The sequence below is a fragment of the Manis pentadactyla genome, chromosome 2 (assembly GCF_030020395.1).
Source record: "Manis pentadactyla isolate mManPen7 chromosome 2, mManPen7.hap1, whole genome shotgun sequence".
Classification (NCBI taxonomy): Eukaryota; Metazoa; Chordata; class Mammalia; order Pholidota; family Manidae; genus Manis; species Manis pentadactyla.
In genome coordinates, this window is record NC_080020.1 from 42,177,041 (window position 1) to 42,196,391 (window position 19,351).

At 41.2% G+C, this 19,351-nt stretch overlaps 1 protein-coding gene across 12 annotated transcripts in view; it reads left to right on the top strand.

The window, feature by feature from the left end:
- TENM2 (teneurin transmembrane protein 2) overlaps positions 1-19,351 on the top strand; it is a 1,165,071-nt gene that overhangs the window by 1,119,760 nt on the left and 25,960 nt on the right. For all 12 annotated transcript variants that reach the window (XM_057491503.1, XM_036884772.2, XM_036884776.2 and 9 more), the window contains 2 exons: positions 1,435-1,610; positions 3,126-3,361. In XM_057491503.1, coding sequence (XP_057347486.1) covers positions 1,435-1,610; positions 3,126-3,361 — 412 coding nt within the window. The remainder of the gene's footprint in view (positions 1-1,434; positions 1,611-3,125; positions 3,362-19,351) is intronic.

Genomic DNA, 19,351 nt, shown 5'->3' on the forward strand with positions numbered 1-19,351 from the left:
CATGAACATCTTTCCATTTATTTGTGTCATCTTCAATTTCTTTCCTTAATGTCTTATAGTTTTCAGTAGTACAGGTCTTTCATCTCCCTGGTTAAACTTATTCCTTGGTATTTTACTCTTTTTGTTGTGATTGTAAATGGGATTGCTTCCTTAATTTATCTGATAGTTATTAATTTATAAAAATGCAATGACTTTTTGATTTTGTATTGATTTTTGTATCCTACAACACTTACTGTTTATTAGCTCTAACAGTTTTACCTCTTCCTTTCCAATCTGGATTTCTTTTACTTCTTTTCCTGCCCTAAGATTTCCAATAGTCTGTCAAATAAAAGTAGTGAGAGTGGGCATCCTTGTCTTGTTCCCAATCTTAGAGGAAAAGTTTTCAGAATTTTTCACCACTGAGTATATTAGTTATGGGTTTGTCATAAATGGCCTTTGAGGTATGTTCTCTCTGTATCCACTTTGTTGATAGTTTTCATCATAAATAGATGTTGAAATAAATGTATGTTCAATTTTGTCAAATGCTTTTCTGCATATGAGATGATCATATGATTTTTATCCTTCATTTGGTTTATATGGTGACTGAATTGCAGGTGTGAACCAGCCTTGCATCCCTGGAAAAAAATCCCACTGGACAGTGGTGTATGACCCTTTTAATGTGTTGTTGAATTCAGTTTGTCAGTATTGGGTTAAGGGTTTTTCTATCTGTGCTCATCAGGGATATAGGCCTATAATCTTTTTGGTATCAGGGTAATGCTGGCCTCACAAAATGAGTTTGAGAATGATTGGTATTCTTCTTTGTAATACAGTGGATCTTCCGGCGTGAGGTAATAGTTTACCAAGAGGAGCAGTAAGGCTTCTTGCAAAGAAGGTGGAGAAAAAAAAAAAAAACTCCACATTTTGAGAAAAGAGTAAAGATGATACATATACATAAAAGGGGGGAGCTAATTTTAGGCAACTTTCTGACAGCAGAGCATGATCACTGGTATGCCTAACTTGTTGGTTTGGAGCTACAGGACCAGAGGAAGGGTCACAGGCAGCCAGGCCTGCTGTGTTTGATCCAAGGCATGGAGGTGGGATTTGGCCCAGAATGATGAGGTTGTATGAGTGTGCAAGGACATGGGTTGTCTCAGATGTCAGGCTCTGATTTGATTGAGCACCAAAGGCAAAAGAGCGAGAGATGCTTCCTAGTACCTGTTCTCACTGATTTGGGATAATGTACGCAAGCACACCCTTCCTGAGGGGACATGTTTTCTGCTGGTCATAGGCAACATGAGCACCACCTTTCAGGACAGGTGGCAGTTTTGATGATCGTGTAGCACTCCAGCCAGTCTGCCTTCCAGTCTCTCTCTCTGTCTGTTCCCATGAGTCTGTCCCCTGTGTGGTTCCGAGTGTTGGGAAACTGTGCTTCTAAGCAGTGTGTCTATCCTCTAGCTATGACCACGAGGGCCGCCTGACCAATGTGACACGCCCCACAGGGGTGGTGACCAGTCTGCACCGGGAAATGGAGAAATCCATCACCATCGACATTGAGAACTCCAACCGTGATGATGATGTCACTGTCATTACCAACCTGTCTTCGGTGGAGGCCTCCTACACTGTGGTACAAGGTATGTCCCAAACTCACCCCGAGACCCAGAGCCCAGCCAAGCCCAGAGGTGTAGCTCCCAACCTGGGAGGACTCCAGAGAACCAGAGCACCCCTCAGCTTGCTGTTCTAGTCAAACGTCCACAACAAACAAGTCCTACAGGAGGTCAATCTTGTAGAAAATGACTTAATCAGATTCAGAATGTCATCCATACTAAACCAAATGTCTCGACATTTGGAAATATTTACATACTTATCTGAAAATGTCAGCTGCCATCTGTACACGCTCACCCCCCAGCACTCCCCACCACCCCAATGCACATGACTGCCTTCTCAAAGGCAATGTATCCCCTTAGACCCACCTTTTTTCTGGTCCCATTCTGATCCTTCCAAGCATTTGTTTGTTGAGTTGGTTGTCCTGGAATCAGAGCCTTTCAGCACACCTCTCACCAAACTAGCATCTAAAAGGTTTCTGACCACCCTATGGTTACTGTTGCTGTTCGACATGACATACAGTCCAGCACAGGGGCTGGCAAGAGAAGTAATTGTGCAGATTAATTTTTCTTTTAATTAAGATACAATGTCCAGTGGCTAGCCTGTTGTCAAAGGATAAAAGTGTCCTATCGGTAGATAAATGGTAACATTTCTGGACTATTATCCCATGACAAAGCTTGTTTCAATGACTCTGTTTCTGCTCAGCCAAATGATTAATGAAGTAGATTCTGTCTTTCTGCAGGAGAGTTCAGGGGTGACAGGTACACTCTTGCTCACTACCCTAAAAGCTAGTGTCTCAGGGCCAGCCTAGCCGGACTCCTTTGCCCAAATAATCAGGAAGCAACGTATCTGTAAAAGGAGTCCCTGACTCACATTTCCTTCCTGGAACGTTTTGATAAAGGAAAAGGTCAGACGTCTGACTGCCTAGCATAGATTCCGTTTGGGAAGATAAAGGCATGTTATCCCCACCCACTGGCCCAGTCCACCTCCTGCCATCTGAACCTCTTCCAAGTTTACCTGAGTGGAGGTGCCATCATGGCACGGTCAGCAGCAAAGTTGCCTTTTCTCTTGATTTTCTTGAAGAATCCTGGACTTGGTCTAGCCACAGGTCAGATCCACTGCAAATCATCCACCTCAGGTTCGATAGTAAGCAAAAGGGAAAAAAAATGTAAGTGATTTTCATTTTTTCTCCATTTAAACTAAAATACATATGTTAAAGATCAGGGATTTGATTGACACAAATTGTGTAGGCAACAGACATCCTTAAATGTGTAAGTGTACTATTAATAGTCTTCAGTGAGTAAAAGAAAAATATCACAGCATAATTATTTCTGGAGTGCCACATACTAATAATGTTTTCCTTTCCGTGGATCAGTGGCATCTCTGCTATTCCCCTTAACACTGTATGTGCTAACTGAAGACAGCCTTAGACTGACAGCTGCAAAGAGCCAAGGAAACCCACAAAAACAAGGGTTCTGTTCTCTTGCAACTAACGGAGCAGATAATTTATTTCCCTATCCCCACACCCACTTACATTTCTCCAGATCAAGTGCGGAACAGCTACCAGCTGTGTAATAACGGCACCCTGAGGGTGATGTACGCCAATGGGATGGGCGTCAGCTTCCACAGCGAGCCCCACGTCCTCGCAGGCACCATCACCCCCACCATCGGGCGCTGCAACATCTCCCTGCCCATGGAGAATGGCCTAAACTCCATTGAGTGGCGCCTAAGAAAGGAACAGATTAAAGGCAAAGTCACCATCTTTGGCAGGAAGCTCCGGGTAAGTGATTGCACCCACAGTGTTATCAGAGTGGTAGGGGACATAGCCTTTCCTCCAGATCTGAGCAAGGTTCCCAGTTTCCAAGCCTCCACTTCCTAGGACTGGAAGGGAAGGGATTTTTCCTACACTGGAGAAACCTTCCGTCATCTTCCCCCTCAGCTTTCACTGTTTGGCCAAGTCAGCAAATTAATTGGCACCTACTGTGTGCTGGGTTTTTACTGGAAGAACAAAAGTGTTATAGTGTGTTCTTTACACTCAAGGTATTGACAGCCTGGTAAAAGATAGAGAAACATCCAGGGCCCGATGGGATCAGGGAACACTTTTTCTGGAGAGGAAGCGATAAGCAAACTGCAGTAGGGTGTTTTAACCACCCCTAGCTTCCCCAGACTAAGCAACTCGCCACATCTTTTAAAAATAAATATATTGTATTGACTTCTTTTATGATGCAAGCACTGGGTTAAATGATTTACTTGTATTATCTTACCTTCAACAGCCCCATGGGAGTCGTTGTCATTGCCTCTGTCTTTCATATGAGGAAACACAGGGTCTGGGCAGCTCAGTGACCTGTCCAAGGGCACAGTGGCTAGGAAATGGCGAAGCTAGGATTGCACCTCGGTTCCATCATTCTGTCGACTCACTTGGCAATATTCTTAATCACCAGCCCCCACATCTTCCTGTTTAGATCCAGGGTCATTCAGATAATCTGGGTCCTGCTCTCCTCTCTTATCTGGCAAAATCCCTACCCTCCTGCTGCTTGTATTCACCTGTGGGGGAAAGAGGCAAGAGGCAGATAAGAAATAACTAAAGTAACTTAAGATAAACACCAGGAAGACAGTAAGTAATGGAACACAGCAGAATTTCACACATGTTCTGGACTCCCTGAGAGTACAAATCTCACCATCCACAAATCTAGAGTCTTAACTTTTGCTGTGTTATTGGATTGACATCCAGCCAGCCTAGGTTTCTTCCCTGCAGATCCAGACCAGTTCATATTAAGATTCTGCCTTTGTCTAGTTGGAGTTTAATTCTCTGCATTAGGTTATCAGCAGTCTCCCATGTTTTTCTTCCTCTGCTGGTATCTGCAGAGTTGCAAGCTGCAATATCTTCCTAAAGACAAAAATGAAATGAGATTAGTAGCTAAATCCTTAATGACTGGATTTCAGGGTTGTGTAATTGATTTTTGATATGCTAAACTGTAGAGGTTGATTATAAGTAGTAATCGTGCCTTTTCCCTGGGAAATCAGTTACGCATTTTGACTAAGTTTTCAAAATAAAGATAAATGTGGCCCTAAAATAAAATGGCTACACTCTCAACTCTGAATATTAAAATCTTAATAATGGTACTTGTGGTAATTAGCAGAAGTTAGGCACGCAAGTCTTATAACTGAAATTCTGCCAGGGTTAGATTTGCTGGCATCATGTTTATGCAAATCAAAACACAGCTTTATCTATCAACACCTCAACATTTAATTGTCTAGTGTTAGTTCCTGTAACAATAATCACATATCCATTTAGCTCTCTTAAATGAAAATCACTATGAGATTATAACAGGTTGAGTGGACTGAAAATGTAATTTGAAAATGAGGGAGAAAGCCTGGAATTTATTTGCATCTCATTTATTTTAATTCAATTCATAAGTTGTTTAGTGAATGAAATAAAAGCAACTCCCAGAAATTGCAGGGGAGCAGTTGGAGGAAGCTGTAAAGGAGAGGTGGGGTACATCGTGGATTAAGAGAACTAGGGAACGAGTGTCCTTTTCAACAGATGCTTCATGGGCCATGGCAGGGAAGTTTGCAGCCTTAAACCAAAGGTATCTGCTGTCCCCCAACCAGACAGGAGGCTGTCTTGGCCAATGAGAAGGTAGGGCAGGCTCTTCTCCCCTTACCTCCAGTCCTGGTGGGACTTGTCACTCCATTCGGACTCCATTGTCAAATGGGCCCCTAAGTTTTTCATTCATTCAAAAGATGTTTATTAGAATGGACTTTTAGGAGAACATAACCTTTCATAACTTTTCCTGTGTGTATCTAGTTTTATTCTCTTTGGTTTAAACTTGGGCTGCAAATTAAACCAGTAGATGTTTACTGAGTGCCAACTATATGTCAAGCAAGGTGGGGAGTAGCCTATAGAGGGATAAAGAAAACCTTTGCCATCAAGGTGCTTACAGTCTAGTGGAGACAATGTAAGTAATATAATACAGGTCAGTATCACAAGAAAAGGGATACTGCATTGTATTAGCCTGTGGTCAGGGAGCAGATGCGCCCTAAAATCTCGGGCTTACCACGTTGCAGTCCAGATGAGTCTGGCCGCCCTTCTTAGTGATGGCGTGCTACAGTTGCTCCATCTTGTGAGCCTGCCATTTAAGCACATGACCTCTAAGGTTGCTGTGGAACAGGAAGAGGGCTTAATGAACAGGGCTGGGAACGACATGCACGCATCACTTCCACCCACCCTGAGAACATGGTGGAGTGACTTCAGCTTAGCTTTAAGGAAGCCCAAGCAATGTTTTTCTGAATGCTTAAGAGAAAAAATGAAAAGTGAGTTGGTGAACACATAGCAGGGTCTCCGCCACCCCAGTCAGGTCAGAGCATTGACAGGAGATCTGGAATCAGTAGTGAAGTGCAGTAGGAATTAGCCAGGTGCGATACAGGAAAGCGGCGATAAGGTAGAGAGGGTTGCCAGCGAAACAGCAAAGAGGTCAGAAAAGGAAATGGCATTTCAGGAAACTTGTCGTTTGGCTGGAGAGAAGGAGAACGTGTTTTACTGTGGTGCAGACGGCAAGCTGGCCAGAGCAGCCTGAGGCCAGTGGGAGCTGTTGCTGGGTTAATTAGCAGGGTGACGTGTTGGAATGTGTAGTAGTAGAGAAACCTCTCAGGCTTCCTCCGATGGGGAGGAAGATAGATAAGAAGGCGACAAGATGGGAGGTGAGGGTCGGCGCGGAGGCTGCTGCGGTAATCCAAACAGGAAGCGGAATCAGCAGCAGTGATGAGAGAAGGAAGAGGGAGGAAGAGAGCCGAGAGATCGTCAGCACACACAGTTAACAGGACGTGGCAGCTGGCAGGACTGCCGTGTGGGCTCATCCTTTGCGCACCTGTGGTCATATAGACGGGGAAGTTGGGTAGCTGTTCAGACTTTTGGGTGGCCTGCCAGACTCTCTGAAGGATAGAGGCTGGGAACTGAACCCCAAGGCAGAGATGTGAGGTTCTGGCAGCCCCAGCCCTGTCTCTTGGAATGGGGAAGAAACTGAATGACTTTAAAGATCACCGGCACCATGTAATTGCTGCTCCGCCATGGACAGCAGGGAATTTGCAGAGAACCTGTGGAGCAGCAGCTGAGCATTGTAAAGCCAATAGCCTGACCTTTCCCAGGGACCGGCATGCCCCTGGGAGTCTGGCCAATTGAGTGGTGTGAGGGACCAAGGCTCTGGGTTTCCCTGGAGTTCAGGGAAGACCAAAGATCCCAGTGAAGCTCTGGCAGTAAGGCAGTGCCATGAAATCCTAAAGCCCCGAGGCCCCGTTCTTCCAGCAAGCCGGTCAGGGACCGCTCTCCCCATAGGCCAGTGAAATGCAAGGAGGCAGATGGGTGGACCATGACCACATCCTTCCACCAAAAGCTTTTTGATGCTTTGGCAAAATTTGGAGGGTTAGACCCTTCTTCCCTGTCCAAAGTCAGTGTGGGGAAGAGTTTCATTATGCCTTCCAAGGACTTCTCAGAAAATCTCAAAGAAAGAGCCCTGCCCTCAACACCTACCACATCTTTCTCTGGCCTTTCAAAAAACACATGAAACATTGCATCAGGACACCTGTTAGCTCTGTGAGCACAGGGACCATCTCACTACTGTATCCCTGGTGACAAGTGCCACGTGGTAGACATGCAGACAACCGGTGACAAAGATGGGATGACCATGCCCCCTGAACGCTCCTCCCACTGTGAGCAGGCGTGAGCACACACTCACATTACCCTGTGTCTGTCAGGAATCTGTCCACTGCAAACGAAGGCGGCACACTCCAATTAGCTTAATAAAAAAGGGCACGCTCTGTCCTGCCTCACAGGCCTGCATGGGAGAGGAGCTGACCTTACTGAGCCACAGCCCGAAGGACGCCATCAGGCTGCCGTCTCTTTCTCTTTCTCATTGTCCCCCCCTTCTCCCTGCAGCATTTCTTTTGACTGTTCACCTAATTTTCTCCGAAGTAGACTGGTGACCTCTTCACACTGGGCGGTCAGGCAGACTTGGCCAAAGTTGACTCCAAGGCTCTCATCAGCTCAGCTTACTGAACCCAGAGGAGAAAGGAAAGGCTTCACCCCAACTTTTATATATTAAAAAAAAAATCCCATGGTGAAATTGTGATCAAGCTGGCAGAGATAGCATTCTCATCCCTGGGCCAATCAGCCATCAGAGAAATGGGGATCTGTGACCAGCTGGACGTGGGTCAGAGGTGGACACATGTGTCTTGTGCGGACACCTCAATAAAACTGCCTAAAAACTGTAGTGACAGTACATGTTGCACCCGAAGTGATAGCAGTTAAATCTCACACACACATACCCCAGCTATATTGTACATCCTCCATTCCTCCAAAACCTAATCATAAGGCAAACTCCTGGCTCTGAGCATCTGTTAATGCATATTGCCCCCTCCCCCTAGCAAGTCATTTTTTTGAAACCAACCCCTTCTAACAAGATTTAAAACTCCTGCTCTTTCCTAAAATGGGTTTAGTATATGATTCTCTCAGAAATGGAGGGCATATAACCACCTTTTAGGATATTTCCTCTTGATCATGATTTACATAGAGATTGCAAAAGCAAGGAACAGCTACATGTGTAGGTAGCAGAACAAAAGAGAAATTGCTTCCAAGATAATCTTCCATCATGATATTGGTGTTCTTCCCAAGAAGAAGTGGGAGTTAATACTTTTGTTTTGGTTTCCATATAATTAATATGAATTATAATTACACAGTGGCTGTGTTATTTTACTTTTGTGACAAATGACAGTAACACAGGAGCAAAGTGGGAGATACATGTGCATGTGAATACACATGTGAATTCCATTCTGCATGGAGCCCACTCAGGTAGGTCTGCTGACATTCACAGTTATCGGTGAAAGCCTGAATTTTATCAGCTCCTTCCTGCCTCAGTGCTTTCATTCTGCACCAACTATTATTTCCTTTTTCAAACATGTTCTTGGCACTGTAGTAAGTATTGCATGTACATTGGTGAACAAAACAGACAGGACTCAGTGTTACATTATGAACAGCGCTTGTGCAGACAGAAAAACTTGTGATAAATTTAGTAATAGCTGAGATATTAGAAGGGCAAGGCTCTGCACACACATTAAACAATGTATTCCTCAAGCAAACATTACTTTTGGATGACTTACTGTTTTGGATGGTGGCTGGGAAAGTGGAAAGACCCTCATATTATACCAATGGGAAACAGGAAATAATCAAATAAATGTCCAAATAACATAAAGAAATGGTGATGGGAGCTATGAAGAAAAATACAAGGTGGGGATAAGAGAGAATCTATTTTAGGTTAAGCCCACTCTAAGAAAATGACCTTTGAGCTGAAAACTGAATAAAGAGTAGGAACTTTTCAGGCATGGGATGGGAGGAAAGCCTCCTATACTAGAGTACTAGCATGTGCAAAGGCCCTGAGGCAGAAGAGACTGTTGCTTATAACCTGAGTAGGAGGGCCAGTGTGGCTGGAGCAAACTTGGGGTGCTTGGAATGAGGTCCAAGGAACAGCCTTATTGGGGCTGGTAAGGAAATCTTAGGAATACCCAAGTCCTCCCCAGATTTACTCATTGGTGAATGCGAAGGAACATTAAGCTGCAGGCTTTGGACTGTCTACCTTCTTTCTTAGAGGCTGGAAGACTTGTAACACACTTGGTTTCTGGCAGTTCAGGTTGAAGGGTGACAGATATAAGCCCATTCAGGTTGTCTGGGCTGAGCCTTTGTACCACATGCCTCTCTTATCTGCCGTATACTTACCAAAGAACTACCGTTCTCCACTAGAATACTGCCATAGCATCCGAAACAAAACTGTCTGCCTGTGCAGGGCCTTGCTTACTAACCATGCTGTTCTCCCCACCTGAAAGATTCTTCCTGCCTCTTGTCCCACCCTCACCAGTGAAGTCTGATGCATACTTCAAGCTCCCACTGAGGCAGCCCTGCCTCTGGGGACGATCTTTGTCAGCCAGTTCCTCCCTGTGTTCCCTCTCATCGCCACGCTAGTGTTCCTCATTGTTGGCTCCCGTGTCTTCATTCCCCTCTGACCTGTGAGTTCCATGAGGACAGGGCCCATAATTGTCTTGCTCTATCTTAAGTGCTGATCACAGTAACAAGCATATGGTAGGTGCTCAATAAATATTTAGTGAGTGAATGGGACTTTAAGTTGCTATCATGAAAATCTGCTCCTTCCAGCCTCCATCTGTTAATTCCAGGTGTGATGGGGCCTCTCTGAATGACTCTTAATTGTTCTTTGGAATGAAGCCTTTCAGATATTTGGAGATCTGATGTCCTGATCACATGTTCTGTTCCCAGGTTTCCATATGAGAACCTTAGGTCATCAGAGCTGCCACAGTTCTTATACTTAGTGTAATCCAACCCCCTTATTCACAAATGTTTGTTGTGAGCACCACACACTTTCCAAAATAATACAGACACTAGGAAAAATAAGATAGAATCCCTGCCCATCAGAAGCTCACAGGTCATTACAGATAAGGAAAGTGAAGCATGAACAGTGAGAGTACTGCCTGGCAGTGACAAAACTAATCAGTGTCAAAACTGCAGTTCAAATTGGGGTCTTTCTACCTTTCCACCTCACCACCATCCGAAACAGCAAGTCATCCAAAAGTAATGTTTGCTTGGGGAATACATTATTTAATGTATTTGCAGAGGCTTACCCTTCTAATTATGCATTATTTAAGCTAATATTAAATTTATAGCAAGTTGTTTGTCTGCACAAGCACTGCTCCGGTGCAGCGTTGATTGCTGTTGTATGGGAGCTGGGGAGAGCTGCTTTTGTAAATCCCAGAGGACTGATCCAGAAATGGAGATGTCATCTAGGCCACGCTTTTCCTCTGGGTCAATGAATAAACTCTCCAAGGCAGGAACTCTGCTTTTAAACATCTCCAGACATGGAGAATATCGTGCCCTTCCTCACTTGTCTGTTTTTCAGGTTCCCATACCTGAAGCAGGGTGGGCAAAACAGTCTTCTGTAAGTCTAACCAAAATCTCTCCGGCTGCACTACAATGCCATTTCCCGGAGGGGATTCGACTCAGTGTAATTTCTTCCTTTGTGTTTCCCAAATCATCAGCTCCCACCATTGCCCCTCAAGCTAAGTTAGAGTCACCAATTACAGGCCCAGCAGGGCCATTTTGACGACAACGTTTCCTTTTCTCAGGGTTTTTTATGAACCTCCTTGTGACAGGCATGTGCTTGTTGAGATCAAAACATTCTGGGGGGAGATTCCACAAGGGAAACTACCTCCCAAAGTCTGCCCTCTGCAGAAATAAAACTATGCTAAATAGCTGAGTTTTATTAACTGGGGAAGCCAGGCTGAGGAAAATGCCCGATAATTAAAAATAATGGCTTCCTTACAAACACAAAATCGTATTAATTTAAAAATTGGTTTCTCTATCACTGAATACCTACTGAGCTGGCTGGGAAGGGAATTGAGCTGATCCTGGCAGTGAAAATAATTCAAAATAACTTTTATGTTCTCCAGGAAACCTCAAGGTTAATTTAAATATTGTTAGATGGGTAATTTAATTCGGAATAAGAGAACAGTGTGGCTAAATTAAAGCTCCTACACACTCTAAACTGGGGAGCAGGTGCCCGTGAAGGGCTGAGCATGCCTATTGGACTTCCAACATCACACCCACAACTGAGGCACTCACTTCCTCTCCACAAATGGCACCCTCCTAATTAAACATATTTGATTAGACTGCATAACTGGCCTAAGCTTCTTGGCTTAGCTTCCAGTGAATGTATCATCTTTAACTGTTAGATGGACTGGGCATTTTTATAGAAATTACACATTTCAAAAGTTAACTCAGACTGATGTCAACAGGATGACAACATAGGTCATTCCTGGCTTTACTTCCCCTCACAAGAACAACTAACAAATATTCAAGAATAAAAGTCTACTTAGAGATTTCTAGAATGGAAGGGTAGATAAGGCTGAAGGCATTATCCCTCCCCCAGGACACTGCAGTCTCCCAAGCCTCTGGTTCCTCCAGTGGGAAAAGAGAGCCCAATAGGGATATCCAACCACCCTGCCCAACATTGCGTGTTCCTTCATGAAAGTCCCTACTCCAGTCTCACCCCAAAAGGATTACAGGGGAATGTGTAGGGCTTGACAACTGGGAATCTGATTGTGAGGGAGAAGGAAGGAGGGACTTAAAATAACCAGCACTCAGATCTTGGCAGACAGAGGCCTTACCCACAGAACCCAAGTAGTGGTCCTAGCCAGCAGCTTTGCTCATTTGCAGAACCAAGTTGGTAGCACAGTCTGACCAAGGGAGCTTGGTGGGGTATGGGTCTCCCTGATTCAGGTCTTCAGATGAAGTCCTCGTCTGTCCCCACCCAGGCAGGGAAGCTGAGCAATAGCCCCCACACCACTGAGTGTGGCTCCCAGACCCCTCTGACAGGAAGGGTTGCTACAAACACCTGGAAGCTGCATAGCTCAGCAATGCTCAAGCAGAGAGGCAAGCAGGCAGAGCTGCTCATCCCTAGGGTAAAAGTAGTACTGGGCAGGGAGATTTCCCCCACTAAGCCCAGGTAGGAGGAGTTAATTCACAGCCCCACTGGGTGCTGAGTGTAGCAACCCATCTCTATCCACCAGAAAGGTTATTCGAAAATTTGGGAAGTGCCTGGAGTAGGCCCCCCACCCTACCCAGTCACGGGAGTTGAATCACACCCATACCAAACACTGAATATGACACCGAACCCTGATTGGCCAGTGGGACTGGTAAAAATGCCCTGGAGGTTATGTAACCCAACAAGCTCTAGCAGAGAGACAGAGCTGATAGTCTTCAGTGCAAAGCCAGTGGCTCTGTTCAGCCAGGGAACTTGGGGCAAGGGGTCAAGTGCCTCTTGAGTCCAATCCCAAACCAACAGCCTTACAAGTCTTGGAACTAGTTCTGCTGCACCCAGGCAGGGTAACTAATTTGTACCACCACTCATTGCTGAATACAGCCTCAGCCCACCCTACCAGGGAACCTAACCAGAACACATGGGAAGCTGTGTGGCCTTCTTACAAGTGGCACTTGAACAGAATGCACAGCCTATAGCTTTCCACATATGCAGAGCAAAACCAATAGGCCCATTTGGACAGAAGATTCAGTGCACAATCCTTCCTGATTCAAATCCCCTAACAATGAGCTGGGTAGGCACTGGATCTGTCCTGACCACAGCAGGGAAGCTAATTCATAAGTCTCACCTACTGCTGAGTATAGTACCCAGTCTCAACCACCTACTAAGCCTAAAGAGAACCCAGGCAATGATGGAGCCCATCCTACATCTTCACTTGAACAGAGAACCAAGCCAGCAGTCCTGTCCAACTTTTCTCAGCCAGCAGCATATCCATCACCCCTGACCTCAGAGCTTGGGTAATTGCCTCACCCAAAAATGGGCCCGGACAGTAAGTGCCACCTACCCAAGGATGTTACCAGTGGATACATCTAGAAACCCAAACTGAGCTGACCAGTGAAGAACTGTCTCTGCTAAAGGAAACTGGTAAAGTCTGGAAGAGGAGACCACTTACTCAAATGGGAAGATACCAACATAAAGAATCAAGGATCAAGATAAGTCAGGTAAATATTACACCACCAAAGGAAACTAATAAAGCTCTAATAACTGACCTTAAAGAAATGGAGACCTATGAACTGTCAAAGAATTAAGAAGAGTCCTCTTAAATAAATTTAGTGAACTGCAGGGACAGGCAGGTATCTAAATGACATTAGGACAAAAATACATGAACAAAATGACAAAGTCAACAAAGAAATAGAAACCATTAAAAAACAAACAGACACACACACACAAATCCTAGAGCTGAAAACTACACTGACTGGACTGAAGAATTCAATAGAGAGCTTCAAAAGCAGACTCAACCATGCAGAAGAAAGAATGAGTGACCTGTAATATAGGACATTTGAAATTAACCCTGTCAAAGGAATATAAAGGAAAAGTAATGGGAAAGAATGAAGAAAGCCTACAAGATTTAATGAACCTATTCAAAAGAAACAATATGCACACTATTGGAATTCCAGACAAAGAAGAGAAAAGGACACAAAGTATATTTAAAGCAATAATGACGAAAAACATCCCAAGCCTGAGGACAACTAGATCTATAAGGCCCAAAAGTTCCCCAAGAATTTGAACCCAAATAGGATCACACCAAGACATAGTATAATTAAATTGTCAAAAGTCAAAGAAAGAATTTTGTGAGCAGGAAGGAAAAGTAGAGAAGTTACATTCAAGGGAACCCCACCACCACCACCAAGACTATTGGCATATTTCTCAACAGAAACTTTTTAGGCCAGGAGAAAATGAGATGACATACTTAAAATATTGAAGAAAATAACTGTCAACCAAAAAATGCTATACCTAGCAAACCTGATCTTCAGAAATGAAGGAGGGCTAGAGACTTTCCTGAATAAACATGCTAAGGGAGTTCATCACCACTTGGCCTGCCTTATAAGAAATGGTGAAAGGAGTTCTTTGAATGGAAATAAAAGGATGCTAATTAACATCATAAAAACGTAAAGGAGTATAAAAATCACTTTTAATGGTAAGTATATAGACTTAGATTCTGCAAAATCATGATGGTGGTGTGTGATTCATTAACAATTCTAATTTAAAATTTTTAAAGACAAACGTAAAAATAACCACAACTATAATAATGTTACTAGTTACACAATATAAAAAATATGTAAACTACATGTAATATCAATAAACTGTGAAAGGGTGAAGTAAAAGTATAAAGTTTAGGAATAGTATTGAAGTTAAGTTGATAATAGTTGAAATTAGGGTATTTTAATTTTTAAGATATTTTATATAAACCTCATGGTAACCACAAGGGGAAAAACTGTAGTAGTTACACAAATGAACATGAAAAATAAGTCAAAGCATATTGATACTACTAGACATCAAAACTTAAAAAGTAAGTATGAGAAACAAGCCACAAAGGATCTACAAAACAGCCAGAAAACAATTTACAGAATGGCAATAATAAGTCCTTACCTATCAATACTACTTTAAATGTAAACATATTAAATTCCCCAATCAAATGACGTAGAAAGTCTGAATGGATTAAAAGAAACAAATATAACAATATGCTACCTACAGGAGAATAACTTTAAGCTTAAAGATACACACAGACTGAGAGTGAAGAGATGAAAAAAATAATTTCAAGCAAACAGTAACATACAAAAAAGGAGGGGTAGCCACATTATATCAGACAAAATAGACTTTAAACTAAGAAGAGTAAAAAGAGACAAAGAAGGTATTACTTACAATAAATGGCCCAATCCATCAAAAACACAACAACTGTAAATATGTGCCCAACATGGAAGCATCTAAATATAAAAAGTAAAGGTAACAAGATAAAATGAGAACTAATAATATAATAATAGTTGGGGACTTTAATACTCCACTCTCAACAATGGATACATCATCCAGAGAAGCAATAAGGAAACATCATATTTGAATAACACCTAATGGACCAAATGGACCTAACAGACATATTCAGAACACTCTATACAAACAGCAGAATTTACATTCTTCTCAGGTGTACATGGAATATTTTATAAGATGGACCGTAAGTTGGGCCACAAAACAAGTCTTAGCAAATTCAAGAAGGTTGAAATCATACTAAGCGTCTTCTCCAACCACAATGGTATGAAACTAAAAATCAATTTAACAAGAGGAAAACTGGAAAATTCATGAATACCTGGAAATTAAAAACTCCCCTGAACAAACAGCGGATCAAAGAAGAAATTAAAGGGGAAATTACAAAGAATCTGGAGACACATGAAAATGGCAGCACGACATACCAAAAGTTAAAACTTAAGCAAAAGCAGTTCTAACAAGGAAGGTTATGTAGCAATTAAGATTTACCTCAGTAAATAAGAGTGTCAAACAACCAAACTTGACAACCCAAGGAACCAGAAAAAGAAAAACAAGAGAATCCTAAAATTAGTAAGAAATAACAAAGATCAAAGAAGAAATAAATGAAATAGAGACTAAGAAGACAATAGAGAACATCAATGAAACTCAGCTTGTTATTCAAAAAGACAAACAAAATGACAAAACTTTAGCTAGCCTCACCAAGAAAAAAGAACTCAAAATCAGAAATGAAAAAGGAGATATTACCACAGAAATACAAAGGTACATAGAAGATTACTATGAACAAGCATATGCCAACAAATTGGACAACCTGGAAGAAGGATAAATTGCTAGAAATATATAACTTACCAAGACTGAATCATGAAGAAATAGAAAATCTGAATAGGCTAATGATTAGTAAGGAGATTAAATCAACCATGAAAAAAACATCCCAACAAACAAAATTCTAGTACCAGATGGCTTCACTGGTGAGTTCTACTAAGCATTCAAAGAATACCAATCCTTCTTAAAAACTAAAAAATAGAAGAAGAGGTAACTCTTCCAAACTCATTTTATGAGGCCATCACCCAATACCCGAACCAGGCAAGGACACCATAAGAAAAGACAATTACATGACAATATTTATCATGAACATATATGCAACTATGCTCAACAAATATAAGCAAACAAATTCATCAATATAATTAGAGAATCATAAACCATGATCAAATAGGATTTTTTTCCCAGGATGGAAGGTTGGTTCAAATCTGCAAATCAGTCATTGTGATATATCATATTAACAAAATGAAGGATAAATCATTCGATCATCTCATATGCAGAAAAGCATTTGACAAAATTCAACATCCATTTATGATAAAAACTATCAACAAATCAGGTATAGAGAGAACATACCTCAACATAATAAAGGCCATATACAGAAAACCCACATCTAACATCATACTCAATGATAAAAAGCTGTAAGCTTTTCCTCTAAAATCAGGAACAAGACAAGGATGCCTACTCTCAACACTTTTATTCAACATAGTAACAAAAGTCCTAGCCACAGCAATTAGGCAAAAAAAAAAGGAAAGAAAAGAAAAGGAATCCAAGTTGGAAAGGAAGAAGTAAAATTGTCACTATTTGTAGATGACATGATATTATATACAGAAAACCTTAAAGACTTTTTATTATTGTAGTTGAGATACAATATGCTATTGGTTTCAAGCATACAACATAGTGATTTCACAGTTAATTGCATTATTAAATGTTCACCCTAACTAGTGTAGTTACTGTCAAAATAGAAAGATATAGTGTTACTGACTATATTCTCTATGCTTTACTTTTATCCCCATGACTAATTTAATATTATAATTGAGATTTTTGTGCCATTTTATCCCCTTCACCTATTTAATCTGCCTGCCCCAGCCCCTCCCCATGGTAACCACCAAGTCTCTTGTCAGTGTCCATGAGTCTTTTTTGTAAAATCCTAAAGACTTGTCCAAAAACTATTGGAGCTAATAAATGAGTTCAGTAAAGTCACAGGGTGCAAAATTAACATACAGAAATGAGTTGCATTTCTAAACACTAATAATGAGCTATCAGAAAACAAAATTAAGAAAACCATCCCATTTACAATTGCATCAAAAAAGAATAAAATACCTAGGAAAAAATTTAACCCAGGAGGTGAAAGACCTATACTCTGAAAACTATAAGACACTGATGAAAGAAATTGAAGAAGACAAAATAAATGGAAAGGTATTCTGTGCTTATTGATTGAAGGAATTAATATTGTACAATGTCCATACTACCTAAAACAATCTACAGATTCAGTGCAATCCCTATCAAAATACCAACAGCTTTTTTTCACAGAACTAGAACAAAGAATCATAAAATTTGTAAGGAATGATAAAAAACCCAAATAACCAAAGCAATCTTAGGAGAGAAGAACAAAGCTGGAGGCATCACACTCTCTGATTTCAAACTATACTACAAAGCTGTGTTAGTCAAAACAGTATGGAACTGGCATGAAAACAGATACATATTAGTGAAATAGAATAGAGAACCCAAAGAAAAAGTCATGCATATATGGTCAGTTAATTTATGACAAAGTAGCAAAAAATATACAATGGTGAAAAGACAGTCTCTTCAATAAATGATGTTGGGAAAACTGGACAGGTATATGCAAGAGAATGAAACCAGACCACTATCTTACACCATGCACAAAAATAAAATACATTAAAGACCTAAATGTAAGATCTGAAACCATGGAACAACTAAAGAAAGCATAGGCAATAATCTCTCTGACATCAGCCTTAGCAGCACACACTCACTATAAATACTACATTTTCTTTACCTATTCATCCATTGATGGACAGTTAGATTGTTTCTGTGTCTTGGCTACTGTAAACCATGTGGCAGTAAACATGGGGTGTATGTATCTTTTCAAGTTAGGTGTTTTTGTTTTCTTTGGATAAATACCCAGAAGTGGAATTGCTGGATCACATGGTAATTCTATTTTTAATTTTTTGAGGAACCTCCGTACTGTTTTCCATAATGGCTGCACCAATTTTCATTCCCACCACTAGTGCTCAAATGTTCCCTTTCTCCACACCCTCAGCAACACTTGTTGTCTTTTTGATAATAGTTATTCTAGCAGCTATGAGATGATATCCCATTGTGGTTTTTCATTGATGAAAGAAATGAAAGAAGATACAAATAGAAAGGTATTACATGTTAGTAGAATGGAAAAACTAATATTGCTAAAATGTCCATCCTACCAAAAACCATCTATAGATTCAGTGTAAGTTCAAAATAGAGTCAATCCCTATCAAGATTCCAAAGGCTATTTTTCTTACAGAAGTAGAAAAAAAAATCCTAAAATTTATATGGAACCACAAAAGACCTCAAATAGCCAAAGCAATCCTGAAAAAGAACAAGGCAGCAGGCATCATACTTCCTGGTTTCAAGTTATGCTATTAAACTATAGTGATCAAAACAGTACCATATTGGCATAAAAACACACACAGAGACCAATGCAGTAGAATTGAGAGCCCAAAAATAAACTGAAGCATATACAGTCAACCAATATTTGATAAGGGAGTCAAGAATATTCAATGGAGAAAAAAGAATCTTTAAATAAATGGTGCTGGAAAAATTAGATAATCACATGGAGAAGAATCAAACTAGACACCTAACTTATACACTCACAAAAGTTAACTTAAAATGGATTAAAGACTTAAATGTAAAGACTTAAACCTGAAACCATCCTAGAAGAAGACACAGAAAGATAGTTCCTTGACATAGATCTTGGGAATGATTTTTTGGATATGATACCTAAAGCACAGCAACAAAATCAAAATAAACAAGTGGGACTACATCAAACTAAAAAGCTACACAGCATAAGAAATAATTACATGAAAAGACAACCAACTGAATGGGAAAAAAAGTATTTGCAAACCATATATCTGCCAAGGAATGAATACCCAAAGAAATTAATTTAAAGATATTAATATCTAAATATTTAAGAACCCACACAACTCAATAGCAAAAATACCAATATTCCAATTTAAAAGTGGGCAAAGAACCTGAATAGACATTTATCCAAAGAAAATATATAAAAGGTCAACAAGTACATGAAAAGATGCTAACATTAATTGTTACGGAAATGCCAATCAAGACCACAGTGAGATATCACCTCATGCCTGTCAAAAGGGCCATGATTGAGAAGAGAGAACAAATGCTAGCAAGACTGAGGAGTAAAGGGTGCTCCCATGCACTGTTGGTGGAACTGCAGATTGGCATGGCCCTTATGGAAACAGTATGGGGGATCCTCAGAAGTTAAAAATGGCACTACCATGTGATCCAGTAATTCTACTTCTGGGAAT